The sequence below is a fragment of the Triturus cristatus genome, chromosome 5_1 (assembly GCF_964204655.1).
Source record: "Triturus cristatus chromosome 5_1, aTriCri1.1, whole genome shotgun sequence".
NCBI lineage: Eukaryota > Metazoa > Chordata > Amphibia > Caudata > Salamandridae > Triturus > Triturus cristatus.
Genome location: NC_140587.1, coordinates 39,933,105 through 39,948,902, shown reverse-complemented (window position 1 = coordinate 39,948,902; position 15,798 = coordinate 39,933,105). Strand labels below are relative to the sequence as shown.

Below are 15,798 nucleotides of genomic sequence, written 5' to 3'. Positions count from 1 at the left end.
TCAAGTCCCCTTGCTTCACTAGTATTCCACATTCTAGGCTTAGAGATTTTTACAATGAACGGATTCTCTGATTATTTTACAATATCTGCATTCTTGTGAAGATTTTCTCATGTTTGCCACAATGAATTGCCTTTAATGAGGGTACCGGAGTAAAGCTTTTTCTAGATTTGGAACAATGAAAAGGTTTCTCATCAGTATGGATTCTCCGAGGAATTAACAGTGTTTTCTTAACCGTGAACATTCTGTACACTGAGGATGTTTCTCACCAGTATGGATTCTCTGATGGGTCAATAGCGTACCCTTCTGAGTAAATCTTTTCCCGCATTCTGTACACCGATGGGGTTTCTCACCAGTATGGGTTCTCTGATGATTCAACAGTGTGCCCTTCCATGTAAAGCTTTTCCTGCATTCTGTACACTGATAAGGTTTCTCACCAGTGTGGATTCTCTGATGATTCAACATTGTGTCCTTTGAAGTAAAGCTTTTTCCGCATTCTGTACACTGATAGGGTTTCTCACCAGTGTGGATTCTCTGATGCTTCAACAGTGTGCCCTTTGAAGTAAAGCTTTTTCCGCATTCTGTACACGGATAGGGTTTCTCACCAGTGTGGATTCTCTGATGCTTCAACAAATGGCTTTGCACAGCAAAGCTTATTACACATTCAGTACATTGATAGGGTTTCTCACCAGTGTGGAATCTCTGATGCTTCAACAATGTGCTCTTCAGAGTAAAGCTTTTTGCACATTCTGTACAGTGATAGGGTTTCTCACCAGTGTGGAATCTCTGATGCTTCAATAAATAGCTTTTCACAGTAAAGCTTTTCATGCATTCCGTACACTGATAGGGTTTCTCACCAGTGTGGACTCTCCGATGACTGTACAGCGTACCAGTGTGAGTAAAGCTTTTCCCACATTCTGTACAACAATATGGTTTCTCACCAGTATGGATTCTCTGATGGCTCAACAGCGTACCCGTGTGAGTAAAGCTTTTCCCGCATTCTGTACATGGATAGGGTTTCTCACCAGTGTGGATTCTCTGATGCGTCAACAAATTGCTTTTCATAGTAAAGCTTTTACTGCATTCTGTGCAATGATAGGGTTTCTCACCAGTATGGATTCTCTGATGATCCAACAGTGTACCATTTGCAGTAAAGCTTTTCCCGCATTCTGTGCAGTGGAATGGTTTCTCTCCAGTATGGACTTTCTGGTGTTTCAACAAACTGTATTTCTCAATGAAGCTTTTCTGACATTCTGTACACTGATAGGGTTTCTCCCCATTATGACGTCTCTGATGTACAAACAGTTTGCTCTTTGCAGCAAAGCATTTCTCACATTCTGTACACTGATGGGGATGACCAGCGGAATGGGCTGTCTGATGCATCATCAGTGTGCCGTTTTCACTGAAGCATTTCCTACATTCTGTACAGTGATAGGGTTTCTAATCAGTATGGGTACTGCGATGAATGTACTATATGCTATTCCAAGTGAAGATTTTCTCACATTCGGTACACTGATCGGGTTCCTCACCAGTAAATATTATTTTATGCTTTACCAGTGTGCCCTTATCGGTGAATCTTTTTCCACTTTCTGTACAGTCGCATGGTTTCTAACCAGTATGGACAATAAGACAAGTGATTTCATCTTAGTGAAGTTTTCCCCACATTCATTACACTGAAAGAGTTTTTCACCAGCACAAATTATTTGTTGCTTCTCAGTAAAGCCTTTTCCACATAATGTCCAATTATAGAGTTCATCACCTATATTGTCTCTCTGGTCTCCCAACAGCTTCTTTGTTTCAGTGGAGCTCTTTCCTCATTCCGTATACTGGTATAACCTATCCTCAGAAGGAACTATTCTGTAGATAACCTGTGTAGCAAAGAGACCTCAGTGCAGGGTAAACCACGCTCCATATACAACTAGATTTTCTCCCCTGTAAGCATTCTCTGATTTTTCAACAGAAATGTTCTGGGCGTCATGCTTTTCTCACACTCCTTACACTGGTATGCTTTATCCTCTGGATATTCAGATTAACTGCAGTAATCTTGCATTAGAATTTAAATTGTGCGAGTGCTGAGTGAAGCTTATCTTCCATTCTGCACTAGTATTTTTTCTCACTAGAACAGAACTTCTGAGGTAACTATCTGAGGTACAAAGTCAGAGCAAAGGTTTTCATACTCTGTATACTGCAAGAGATGCTCTCTGGTGTGGATCTTTTGAACTGTCCATAAAGATGAGCACTGCATGAGCTGTATCTCCTCTGAACGTATATCATAGGGCGTGTATCCAGGTCCAGCCTTCAGCTGGGAGTTTTCTTAGACTCTGCACACTGATACGACTGAACATCTGGGGATGCTGCCAAAAGCTTTTCTAGTGCTGGGATGTTGCAGGTCTCTTCTTGAGGTTCTTTGATTCTGTGAATGAGAAACAACTCTCTGTGAGGGTGGGAATTAAATCAGGGAGCGGTTTTAACCAAAAGAACTATAAAATACAGAGAAACTGGATGAGGAAAGCATGATTTTGAAGGGGAGATGCTCAGGAGGAGGGAAGAGAAAAGCAACGGGGTCTGCACTAAAGATATTAAGGTTTACTATCACAGATAGAGCATAAATGTAAAGTACAGTTTTCTAATTGCAACAGGTGAACTTTTCAATTCAGTTGGTCCCTCCACTAATCAGATCAGAACTGTTCAGTTTTGAAAGAATTGGTGCCCCGTAACATGACATTTAACTGGGGTGTGTGTGTGTGAGTGAGTGTCCATGTGTGTGTCCGTGTGTGTGTCTGTGTGTGTGTATCTTCTACTGACTCAGACTCCAAATACCAGTTTCCTGGAAGCACCTTAGGATCTTATTGACTTTGTGAAGCAAACGTCCGTAATTAAAATAATATTGGATTACTTCTCTGAGCAAATTAGCAGTATTTCAAATCTAAGGAGCTATTTCATACCATTTGAGACCTACAGTGTCCTAAGGCAAGTTATTTTTCTCCCATAAAGCAGCGATGTGAGGACGTGTCATGACATTTCAAAAATCCATATAGATGTTTTTCAGTAGAATATTTCTCCTCTTGGCTCTCATAGACTCTAACTGAGTAAGGAAGCATACATCAACCAACAGAGAATAGACACAGACTACTGGTCTCTGGAAGAATATATTTTATTTTTAGAAACCCACTACGAGCAAAAGACACACATCAGTGAATTATAAATCACAAAAGCATACATGGGAGTATAAAGCCAAGAATTATTTATGATCCCAACACAGGCAGCCCTACCTCGCAGAGCACCTGTGGGATCCAAAACAACAAAGGCCTGGTACTGTGAGGAAGAGCAGACAGCATCTTTCTCTCGCCAGATAAGAATCCAGAACCATGGGAGTCTCCCCAGCCTTGCAAAGTGAGTTATACCCCATAGGAAGCCCACTCGCACCCATCAGCAATCTTCTTCTGAAGGAGTTCCCCCACCATAACACCATGCTGTTCCAAGGGAATAGGAGATGGGTTAAGAGACATGATAAAGGGTTGGGGAGGATCTGGGAGGGTGCCACCCACCTCTGCCAGGGACCACGGAGCATGCTCACCATAGAGTTGGCTGCTGGGCAAAGAGTCACCTCTCTAAAACTGAGCAGGAAGGGGAGTGTCTGACCACCTTCCTCCTGCATGGTCTACATTTTGTTACCTTAGTAAAGAGAGGATTTTCGAGATGCAAAATAGATACCTGGTCCTGAACACACAACAACTGGCCCTAGACTAACCCCAGACAACCTTTCACTCATATATTTTCTTTGCCACAAAGTCCCTCACTCTCTATGCACACACGCCCAAAAGACCAATAATTCTTCCCCATCTCTCTATACATTCCACACATACCAACGGAGAAACATGAACATTCCAAAGTTGAGAGTCCACAGGGAAAAAAGCACTTTCCAGAGAGAGATCAGATCTACAACCATGCAGGGTCTGAAGTGACACGTGCCCCAATGTGTAGGGATGGGGCAGAAGTCTACACCCTCCTCAGCACAACAAGAAACAAGCCTTGGCAGAGGGGTAGCACGCACTTTAACTCCAGCTCAAGAGTGCTCACATATCCTTGCTGAGTCTCAAGCCACGAATGTGGATAAATGTTTTTTAAGGTTTTATTTCTCTAAACCACATCAGGACTATTCGGAAGTTGAGGCGCTTTATGATTAAATACAATTTAAAGTGAACACTAGATGTGCAAGTGATTTCAAAGGTAACTTCCAGTGTGAGACGATTAGAAAGAGAACACTGAATGCATATAGAGATTACAAAGGTACAATGCAGGATCATTATAGTGTATGCACTAGTCTGTAACAAATTAACATTTTTGCATATGTGAGACTTTGAGCAATGACTAACCGCATTCCCAATCATAGTCCTCAAACCATTTTAAGTGATGCCTCATCTATCTCAGTAATATCCAGCCACACTCAAATGTCAGATCTGTGCTCCATCTATCAGTGATGTCTCATCTCTCTCATGACCCATGGAAAGAGGCCAAAGTAATCCCTCTTTTGCAAAAACCCTCGCTCGATGCAGCTCGACCAGGAAAGTATCGACCACTCTCTCTCCTACAGTTTCCATTGTTTAGTGCTACATGAAGCTCAGAGGAGCACTGGGGCTGCAGGGGCCTCAGATGAGCACTGGGGCTGCAGAAGCCCCGGGGAACACAGACTTTAGAGAGCCGAGGGACAGATTGCAGAGAGGCCAGGGGAGCACTGGGACAGCAGGAAAGCTAAGATGAGCACTGAGGATGCAGGGGGCTCAGAGGAGCACTGAGGCTGCAGGGGGCTCGAAGGAGCACTGAGGCAGCAGGGGGCTCATAGGAGTACCAGGCGGAAAGGGGCTCAGGGGAACACACGGGCTGTAGGAACCTCAAAGAGGAAATGAGGCTGCAGAGAGCTCAGACGAACACTGAAGCTGCTGGAGCTCAGACGAAAACAGAGGCTGAAGGGGGCGCAGAGGAACACTGAGGCTGTAGGGGGTTCAGAGAACACTGAGGTTGCAGGATCTCGGAGGCGCCCCAAGAATGCAGGAGCTCAGGAGAGCACTGAGGCTGTAGGGAGCTCAGGGGAGCACAGAGGCTGTAGGGGGCTCAGGGGAGCACAGAGGCTGTAGGGGGCTCAGGGGAGCACAGAGACTGTGTGTGGCTCAGAGTAGGACTGAGGCAGCAGGGGACTAAGAGGAGGTCTTGGACAGCAGGGGACACAGAGGAGTAATGAGGCTGCAGAGGGCTCAGAGAAGCAATGAGGTTTCAGGGAGCTCAGGAGACCAGCAAAACTGCAGAGAACTTAGAGTAGCACTGGGGTTGCCGCGGGCTCAGAGGAGCTCTGAGGCTGCAGAGAACTTACATGAGTACTGATGCAAGCAGGGGCTCAGAGGAGCATTGCAGCTAGAGAGGGCTCAGAGGAGAACTGAGGCTGCAGGTAGCTCAAATTAGGACTGAGGCTGCAAGGAGCTCAGAGGATTACTGAGGCTGAAGGAGCTCGGGGGAGCAATGATGATTTAGGGAGCTCAGAGGAGCACTAAGGCTGCGAGGGGCTCAGAGGATTACTGAGGCTGCAGTGAGCTCAGGGGAGCATGGAGGATTCAGGAAGCTCAGGGGAGCACTGAGGATTCTGGGAGCTAAATTGAGCACCAAGACTGCAAGAGCTCAGAGAAGCATAGAGACTGTAGGAACCTAGAGGAGCAATGATGCTGCAGGGAACTCAAAGGTGTACTGAGGCTGCAAGGAGCCCAGAGGAGCACTGAGGTTGCAGGACACTCAGAGGAGCACTAAGGTTGCAGAGGGCTCAGAAACATATAGATGCTGCAGTGGCCTCTGAGGAGCACTGAGCCTATAGGGAGCTCAGAGGGGCAGTGAGGCTGCAAGAAGTTCAAAGGAGCACAAAGGCTGAAAGAAGCTCAGAGGAGCACTGCGGCTGCAGGAGCTCAGAGGAGATCTGAGGAGAGGTAAAGTTGCAAAGAGCTCAGAGGAGCACAGAGGCTGCAGGAGCTCAGAGGAGCACTGAAGCTGCAGGGGAATCAGAGGAGCACTGAGGCTGCAGAGGAATCAGTGGAGCACTGAGGCTGCAGTGGTCTCAGGGAGCAATGAAACGGTGTGTGGCTCGGAGGAGCACTGAGGTTGAAGGAGCTCAGAGGAGCCCCAAGGCAGCAGGGCCTCAGAGGAGCAATGAGGCTGCAGGAGCCAGGGGGGCAATGAGGCTGCAGGAGTCCAGAGGGCAATGAGGCTGCAGGGGGCTCAGAGGATACCCGAGGCTGCAGGGGGCTCAGAGGATTACTGAGGCTGCAGGGAGCTCAGAGGATAACTGAGGCTGCAGGGGGCTCAGGGGATAACTGGGGCTGCAGGGGGCTCAGAGGAACCCCGAGGCAGCAGGGGCTCAGAGGGGCAATGAGGCTGCAGGAGTTCAGGGGTTCAATGAGGCTGCAGGAGTTCAGGGGGGCAATGAGGCTGCAGGGGTTCAGAGGAGCACGGAGGCTGCAGAGATCTCGGAGGAGCACTGAGGCAGCAGGGGAATCAGAGGAGCACTGAGGCTGCAGGGTACTCAGAGACATACAGAAGTTACAGTGGACTGAGAGGATCACTGCAGTAGCAGGAGTCAGAAGAGCACTGAGGCTGCAGGGTGCTCAGAGAAGCACTGAAGCTGGAGAGGGCTCAGAGGAGGATTGAGGCTGCAAGGAGCTCATAGGATTACTGAGGCTCCAGCGAGCTCATGGGAGCACTGAGGATTCAGGGAGTTCAGGGGAGCACTGAGGCTGCTGGGAGCTAAGGGGAGCACTGAGACTACAAGAGCTCAGAGAAGCACTGAGACTGCAGGAGCCTAGAGGAGCACTCATTCTGCAGGGGGTTCAGAGGAGTATTGAGGCTGCAAGAAGTTAAAAGGAGCACTAAGGCTGCAAAAAGCTCAGAGGAGCACTGAGCTGCAGGGAGCTTAGAAGAGCAAAGAGGCTGCAGGGAACTAAGGGGAGCACTGAGGATGTTAAGGGCCCACAGCAATACTGAGGCTGCTGGGTGCTCAGAAGAGCACTAAGGCTGCAGAGGGCTCAGACACACACAGATGGTGCAGTGGGCTGAAGGATCAGTGAGGCTACAGGGGCATCGCAGATGCACTGAGGATGCAAGAAGCTCAGAGGGAAACAGTTGTTGCAGAATGGCCGGAAGAGCAGAGAGGCTGCAAGCGGCTCAGAGGAGTACCAGGCCAGCAAGGGGCTCAATGGAGCACTGGGGCTTCGGGAACCTGAGATGGAAAATGAGGCTGCAGGAAGGTCAGAGGGACACTGAGGCTGCAGGAGGGCTGAGAGAATCCCAAAAGCTGCACAAGATCAGACAAGCACTGAGGCTGCAGGGGAGTCAGAGGAGCAATGAGGCTGCAGGGGGCTCAGAGGAGCACTGAGGTTGTAGGGAGCTCAGAGGAGCACTGAGGCTGCAGGGAGCTCAGGGGAGCACAGAGGCTGCAGGGGGCTCAGAGGAGCACTGAGGCTGCAGGGAGCTCAGAGGAGCACTGAGGCTGCAGGGAGCTCAGAGGAGCACTGAGGCTGCAGGGAGGTCCAAGTAACACTGAGGCTGTGTCCAAGACGCATGAAGGTGTAACACCTCAGAGGTGGACTGAGGCTGCAGTGGCTCAGAGGAGCGCCGGAGGGCAGGGCACTCAGAGGCAGCACAGACTGGTCAGAGGTGCACTAAGGCTACACAGGTGCTCAGAAGCACCCGCATCAAGTTTCACGCACGTGGGATTAGACTAACATATTTTAGTGTGGTGGTCCTCATCACTGCACTAAAATACATAGTCATGCATTATTAGTGCCTTGACTTCACTTGCGCGCTGATAGGCACACGCCAGGACAGTGGGGTGGAGCTATATTATTAGCAGCGCAGCGACTGCTATGAACTCTGTGCTACAGATGAGACCCACTCTGCGTACAGGCCTCAGTTTCTGTCTGCGTTTATATTATGGGAAAATAAAATGTTACGCTATAAGCAGTCGGCAACTGAACCCTCACCACAGCATGCTGTGGGCTGGGTCGTGGCTGACTGCACTGATTCAAGCACAGACCTAGCCATAGCTTAAGAGGCCATACCATGTCACTTGGTCGGCCTGTCACAAAATAATCATTCTATCCAGAGTGAATCATTACCCGGTAGCAGTGCCCTTACATGAATCTGGGGGGGTGGCACCTTGCTCATTGTTTTTCTGGCAACTGGTGCCACCCCACTGAAGTAGTGTCACTGACGTTTACCGGCTGGCATTCATGGGCAAATTAGTTTTGCTTTTTCATGGCGTGCAGAGCCTGCTGCCAGGGAGTGGGGATGGCGCCACTTGGGTCCATGCGGCATGGCCCTCCGATGACAGTGCACCACAGGACTTTATATAAAAGGCAGTGTTATTTTTATACTGCTTTTCTGCCTTTGTTTAATTATAAGTCACAGATCTTTAAAGCAGCTCTTAAACACATCTTTGAAGTCCTTTCTTATTATGTTTTTGGTTTAAGTATAAAATGAAAAGAGGAACAAATATCGGCTTTAGGTGATTTTCTTTATTTTTGTTCAGGCCAGAAAAAAAAAACAGCCATGTGACGACCTTTTTGTTCTAGTCGATGTACTTGGTGGTTGAATGGTTTGAGATGGTGTTTAAACGCACTGGGCAGGGCTGGCTGGTTCAGTTTGGGAATGAGGCTACTGGAGGGGACTGGGCAGGACCACGCTGGCTCTGATGGGTCTTAATGGGGCTACAATGGATTGGGCATGGCCACACTGGTTCTGGTGGATGTGAATGGGGTAAGAGTGGTTTTGAACTGCCTGGGCTGGCTCCAATGGATGTAAAGAGGGTGAGAGATGATTGAGCATGAGTAGGTGTGTTGGATGTGTATAGGTTTTAAACACAATGGGTCTGGCCAGCTGTTTCTGATACTGTTTAAGGATTAAGGATGGACAGGGTTAAGTTCAAGCTAATTCTAATGTATGATAATGGGGTTAGAAAGGACCATATTGTCAGGATAGTGCAGCTCATTGCACAGAAGGTGGTAATGCCAGATATTTCGCTCTTCATATTGACTCCGCTTCTTGATTTTACTAGGGAGAAATGTTCACACTTCAGCTAGTGGATTGTCACTCATAAGTACATAGAAACCATGGAAATGTCACACATAAGCAATATGAAAACTTGGCAGCTATGCAGAAGCCATGTAAATGGAGCAGGTGAGTCTGCCTGTGGGATGACTGGGACACAGTATACTACAGGGTTAACAGCAAGGCACTGACTGGAAGGGCTACAGGATCAGCAGCAGAGCACGGCTAGGAAGGGCTACAGGATCAGCAGCAGAGCACTGACCGTTGGAGCTACAGGATCAGCAGCAGAGCACTGATCGGAGGGGTTACAAGATCAGCAGCAAGGCACTGACCAGAGGTGCTACAGGATCAGCAGCAGGGCACTGACTGGAGGAGCTACAGGATCAGCAGCACAGCACTGACCGGAGGAGCTACAGGATCAGCAGCAGAGCAGTGACCGGAGGATTACAGTATCAACAGCAGAGCACAGACGGTAGGAGTACAGGATCAGCAGCAGAACACGGACGGGAGGAGTACAGGATCAGCAGCAGAGGACTGACGGGAGGAGTACAGGATCAGCAGCAGAGGACTGACTGGAGGAGTACATGATCAGCAGCAGAGGACTGACTTGAGGAGCTGCAGGATCAGCAGCATGACACTGACCGGAAAAGCTACAGTATCAGCAGCAGCGCAATCATGGCAACCACTGCGGGGGAGCGTGTGTGAGTCCTCAGACTTCGGTCCAAGGCACACACTCCCCCCGGCAGCTCCGCGGTGCTCTGCTTCGTCCAGAGGCCAGCCATCAGGCGCATGGTGATTGTGTTTTAATTCCTGTTGGTGTAATTTCATCTGTTTTATTGTTACTTCTGTTGATTTTGGGGATTGTTGTTCCCCCTGGTCTCCCCTCCTTTTTCCCGCCACCACTGACCCCTCCCCCTATGGCCCCGCTCCAGCCTCCCAGCTCCTCGTCCCTCCCCCCTCCCCTACATCATGGCGACCGCTGCGGGGGAGCGCGTGTGAGTCCTCAGACTTCGGTCCAAGGCACACACTCCCCCCCGCAGCTCCGCGGTGCTCTGCTTCGTCCAGAAGCCAGCCCCTCTCCTTGGCAGGATTCAAAACTACCCTGTTCCAGCTTCCATCAGGCGCATGGTGATCGTGTTTTTATTCTTATTGGTGTAATTTTGTCTGTTTTATTGTTTTTTCTGTTGATTTCGGTGATTGTTGTTCCACCTGGTCTCCCCTCTTTTTTCCCACCACCACTGACCTCTCCCCCTACTGCCCGCTCCCGCCTCCCAGCTCCTCGTCCCTCCCCCTCCCCCTCCCCAAAATCATGGCAACCACTGCGCGGTTGCACAGCGGATTTGCACCGCTGGCGTGCCGAAGTCGCGCCAAAGGCAAGCCCGTCAGCGCCCATCTGCGCCTGGACCACGCCCAGCGCCAGACCCCCTGGTCCTCACAAGAGCCACGACATCCGACGATGCTACAAAGCCAGCTTCCTCCACGGACTAAACACTGGCTGATCATCAAACTGCTTCCCGGCCAGCCCAATGCTCACCCACGGACCCTTCACCTGCCGTAGCTGCAGCTTCACCAGCCGACGAACACCCGCATGCCCTACCCCACCGTCTGAGCAGAACGCAACCACCTCAGATGCATATTACTCAACACCCGCTCCATCCACAAGCACGCCATCGAACTCTGGAACCTACACGACTCAGCCTCCCCGGACGTCACCTTCCTAACAGAAACCAGGATGAACCTCTCCTCGGCACCCGACATTGCCTTAGCCATCCCCGATGGATACAAGATCACCAGAAGGGACCGCACCAACAGACCAGGAGAAGGAATCGCCATCATCTACAGAAATACCCTCAGAGTCTTGACCTACACAACAGACCCCTCCAGCACCGCCGAACACCTGCACTTTCAGATCCACATCGACCCCACCACCACCCTCAGAGGAACACTGGTTTACAGACCCCCCCGGACCCTGGCCACAGTTCATCGACGCCATCTCCAACATCGTCAGCACGCCTGCTCTTGCATCCACAGACTACATCCTCCTCGGAGACCTGAATTTCCACCTTGAGAACGCTGACGACAGCAACTCCGTCGCTCTGCTCGATAATTTTGCCAACCTCGGACTCAAACAGCTCGTCATGACCCCCACCCACACCACCGGACACACGCTCGACCCCATCCTCTCCTCCAGCAACCACGTCACCTTCAGCCACACCACCGAACTCCACTGGACCGACCACCGCTGCGTCCACTTCACCTTCAAGAAACCCACCACGCACCACCACCCGCAACGGATCCCCTACTGCAGCGGGAACAAGGTCACCGAAGACCAACTCATCACTGCCCGAGACCCAGACGACAGACACAACCGACATCGACACAGCCGCCGGCAACCTCAGGCAATGGATAAACGACTGCACCAACACTCTCGTCCCAATCAAAAAAACCCTCAAACAGACGCACCGACAGAAAGGCCAGCTGGTTTACCACCGACTTTCAAGAATCCAAGCAGATTTTCCGAAGACTGGAGAAAAAGTGGCACCACGGACAGACACCGGACAACCAGGCAGCCCTTAAGAATGCTAGCCGCAAGCACCACCAACTCATCCGAGCCACCAAAAGGACCTCCTTCAAGGAACACATCGACAACAATGCACACAACAGTAAAGAGCTCTTCAACATTGTGAAGGAACTCTCCAACCCCAGCTCCAAAGACATCCCGCCGTCAAAAGACCTATGTGACTCCCTGGCCACCTTCTTTCACCGCAAGATCGCAGACAACCACGACAGCTTCAACACCCAGACCCTCCCTACAGCCGCCGACACTGCAGACTCACCACCCCCCAGCCTCACCAGCCACCTGCTCTCCTGGACCCACATCAACGACGACACCATCAAGACCATGAACACCATCCACTCCTGCTCACCAGCCGACCCCTGCCCTCACCACATCTTCAACAAAGCAAACCGCATCATCGTACCCTAACTCCGGAAGATCATCAACAGCGCCTTCGAGACCACCACCTTACCGGACAGCTGGAAGCACGCCGAGATCAAAGCCCTACTCAAGGAACCCACAGCGGACCCAAAGGATCTCAAGTACTTCCGGCCCATCTCCCTGCTCCTATTCCCGGCGAAAGTCATCGAAAAGATCGTCAACAGGCAACTGACCCACTTCCTCGAGAACAACATCCTGGACCCGTCCCAATCCGGATTCCACAGCAATCACAGCACCGAAACCACCCTCATTGCTACTACAGACATCAGCGAAACCGCTGCCCTTATCCTCCTGGACCTCTCAGCCGCATTCAACACCGTCTGCAACCCCATCCTACGCACACACCTACATGACGCAGGAATACATGACAAAGCCCTGGACTGGACCACCACCTTCCTCACCGACAGAACCCAGAGGGTCTGCCTCCCCCCATTCCGTTCTGAAGCCACCAAGATCATCTGCAGCGTGCCCCAAGGCTCATCCCTCAGCCCCACCCTTTTCAACGTCTACATGGCACCGCTCGCCAACATCGTCCGCTCTCACAACCTCAACATCGTCTCACACGCTGACGACACTCAACTGATCCTCTCACTCACCAAAAACCCCGCCACCGCCAAAACCAACCTCCATGAAGGAATGAAGGCCGTCACCAGCCGGATGCAGACCAGCCACATGAAACTTAACTCAAACAAGACAAAAGTTCACATCCTCTGATCCACCCCGTCCGCCTGGGACGACTCATAGTGACCTGCCGCCCTGGGAGCTGCACCCACACCCACCGACCACGCACGCAACCTGGGGTTCATCCTGGACTTATCGCTCTCAATGACCCAGCAAGTCAACGCAGTCTCCTCCTCCTGCTTCAACACCCTCTGCATGCTCCGCAAGATCTACAGATGGATCCCCACCGGTACCAGAAGGACGGTAACACAGGCCCTCGTCAGCAGCAGACTGGACTACGGCAACGCCCTCTACGCAGGAACCACAGCCAAACTCCAAAAGAGACTCCAACGCATACAGAACGCCTCCGCACGCCTCATCCTCGACATACCCCGCCACACCCACATCTCTGCCCACCTGAAAGACCTGTACTGGCTCTCAGTCAACAAGAGGATCACCCTCATGCTCCTCACCCACGCCCACAAAGCACTCCACAACGCCGGACCAGCATACCTCAACAAACGTCTCACCTTCTACACCCCTAACCGCCAGCACTAACTGCAGATGCTACAGGATCAGCAGCAGAGCATTGACCGGAAGGGCTACAGGATCAGCAGCAGAGCACGCACCAGCAGCAAATCACTGGCCATAAGGGTTACAGGATCAGCAGCAGAGCATGGGCCGGAGAGGCTACAGAATCAGCAGCAAAGCACTGAGCGGAGGCTCTACAGGATCAGCAGCAGAGCACTGAGCAGAGGGGCTACAGTATCAGCAGAAGAGCACTGGCCGGAAAGGCTACAGGATCAGCAGCAGAGCACTGAGTGGAGGGGCTACAAGATCAGCAGCAGAGCACTCACCGAACGGGCTACAGGATCAGCAGCAGAGCACTCTTTGAAGGGGCTAAAGGATCAGCAGCAGAGCACTAACCGGAGGCGCTGCATGATCAGCAGCAGGGCACTGACCGGAGGAGCTACAGGATCAGCAGCAGAGCACTGAGTGGAGGGGCTACAGTATCAGCAGTAGAGCACTGAGCGGAGGGTCTACAAGATCAGCAGCAGAGCACTGACCAGAGGGGCTACAGGATCAGAAGCAGAGCACTGAGCGGAGGGGCTACAGGATCAGCAGCAGAGCACTGAGCAGAGGAGCTACAGGATAAGCAGCAGAGCACAGACCAGAGGGGCTACAGGATCAGTAGCAGAACACTGACCTTAAGATTTGCAGCAGAAACAAACAGAAGATCTGTCTCAGGCCAGTCCGTTCTTTGTCTGAAGTTCCTGCTCTGCTCAGCATTTTATTTATTTATTTTTATGTTATTTATTTTATTTGAAGAGTTTTATATAGCGCTAGCTAGACCCGGAGGTATCAGAGCGCTTTACATGAGGATCATTAAGTTACAAGTTACAAATTACATCCGTTACAAGAGCATAGTAAACCACAGAGGGAAAAAACAATGTTACGGTATTTCTTTGGCGGGAGGGGGAGGAAGGAGACACAGCGGGGAGACGGAAAGAACTGTGTCCAATGTCCGGCTGGGTAGGTGACAGCCGAGGGGGTGAACCAGGGACCGATCTCCTCTATAGAGGTCTAGCAGCTCCACCGAGCATCAGCCACGTTGCTCAGGACTCCGCGGTCAGGAATAACAAGAATAATAGTTTTGCATAGGTACATTAGTTACATAGAAGAACAAGTCCCCAATAGAGGACAGAAGGAATGGGGGAGGGGAGTAGAAACAGGGGACTGGAAAGCAGATCAGTTCTGAAAGATCGGGAGTGGAAGAAAAATACCTCAAGGGGGCCCAAAAAGTTAGAGTAAGCAGGACCATCACCCAGGTAGGGGTCACATAGTCACTAAGTCCAGTGCAAATCAACTCACCACGTTGGGTCATCTTGGGGGGTGAAATAAGGGAGCCTCATTAGTGACCATTCATGTCTGGGGGGGGAGAGAGTATCCCAGAGGGGGCCATCACGGCGCCCTCTCTCTTGTGGATGGTATTTCAGTCAATTCTGAGGTCTGTTATCACTTAGGTGGTTGGGATCACCAGCGCAGGGGCCTCTATTCATTCTGCCCTGTTAACTTGGCCCGATGGCCGCACCTTGGCCTCCGTAGGTGCCCCCTCACTGCTCTGATGGGTGAGATGGAAGGGAACCGCGGTGCCCATTTGGTCGCTATTCCACATGCCGTCGCATTCGTTGCCTCGCCGCAGCTAACGCGTTATTCGCTGTTGCAGAGCTCCCCTGCTAGCCTTAACAGTCCAAGCCTCTATGCTCAAGTCATGGCTCCTTCGCGCTGCTACGCCCTGGGAAGAATCGGCCGGCCGCCATCTTGAAGTCAGGCAGCTTCAGGCGCTCACCGAGATTGCTGTTGCTGGAGTCTGCCAGCGTCCCATGCCCTTAGTCCGCTTGCAGCCTTGACATTGATAGTCTCGGTGGCCCGACTTGTAGCGTCAAAACAGCCCCACAGTCAGCTAATTCTTGGGAAAGGGGGGGGCTGGGAGGAGGCAGCGGTAGGCAGGTGGTTGCTCTCCCACTGGGCCGATTCTCTCGTCCCCGCACCCTTGCCGCAGCTCGAGCACTCACCGGTTCAGCCAGTCACTGGGCGTGCATCCGCTCCCCAGCAGGACAGCTGATCCTCACTGCCTCTCGCCGTACTTTTAGAGGCATCCAGCCGCTATCTTGCCACCGGGCCGGCAGTTTGTGCTAGCCATCTTGGCTCTGCCTGCATGTTTCCAAGCCGGGGTGAGTTTCGCCAAGTAGCATTTTGAGCCAAGACTAGAAAGCAATAGAGATAGAAAACGGAGTGAACGAGCTACAGACACTCCATGACTTATCCCGCTTAAAGATTGTCGCCCCACTGGCCTCCAGGAAGTAGATGCTGCCAATGAAAGCTTCTCCCTGCGCCATCTTGGAAGGGGTTAGGTCTCTCTTACAGTGAAAGATGCTGAGCCCTGCAGATAAACAAAAACAGACGGCGTCTGAATCTCTGCTGCCTGCTCAGTGCTCATCTTCCATATCCAGCAGCACCGCCTCCCTCGGGCCCCTGCCTCGTTCTCCCACGGGCCC

At 51.3% G+C, this 15,798-nt stretch overlaps 1 protein-coding gene across 1 annotated transcript in view; it reads right to left on the bottom strand.

Moving 5' to 3' along the window:
• Positions 1–15,798, bottom strand: part of LOC146830105 (uncharacterized) — a 131,033-nt gene that overhangs the window by 52,959 nt on the left and 62,276 nt on the right. The window contains exon 3 of the mRNA XM_085604317.1: positions 267–2,410. Coding sequence (XP_085460443.1) covers positions 267–1,383 — 1,117 coding nt within the window. The 5' untranslated portion in view covers positions 1,384–2,410. The remainder of the gene's footprint in view (positions 1–266; positions 2,411–15,798) is intronic.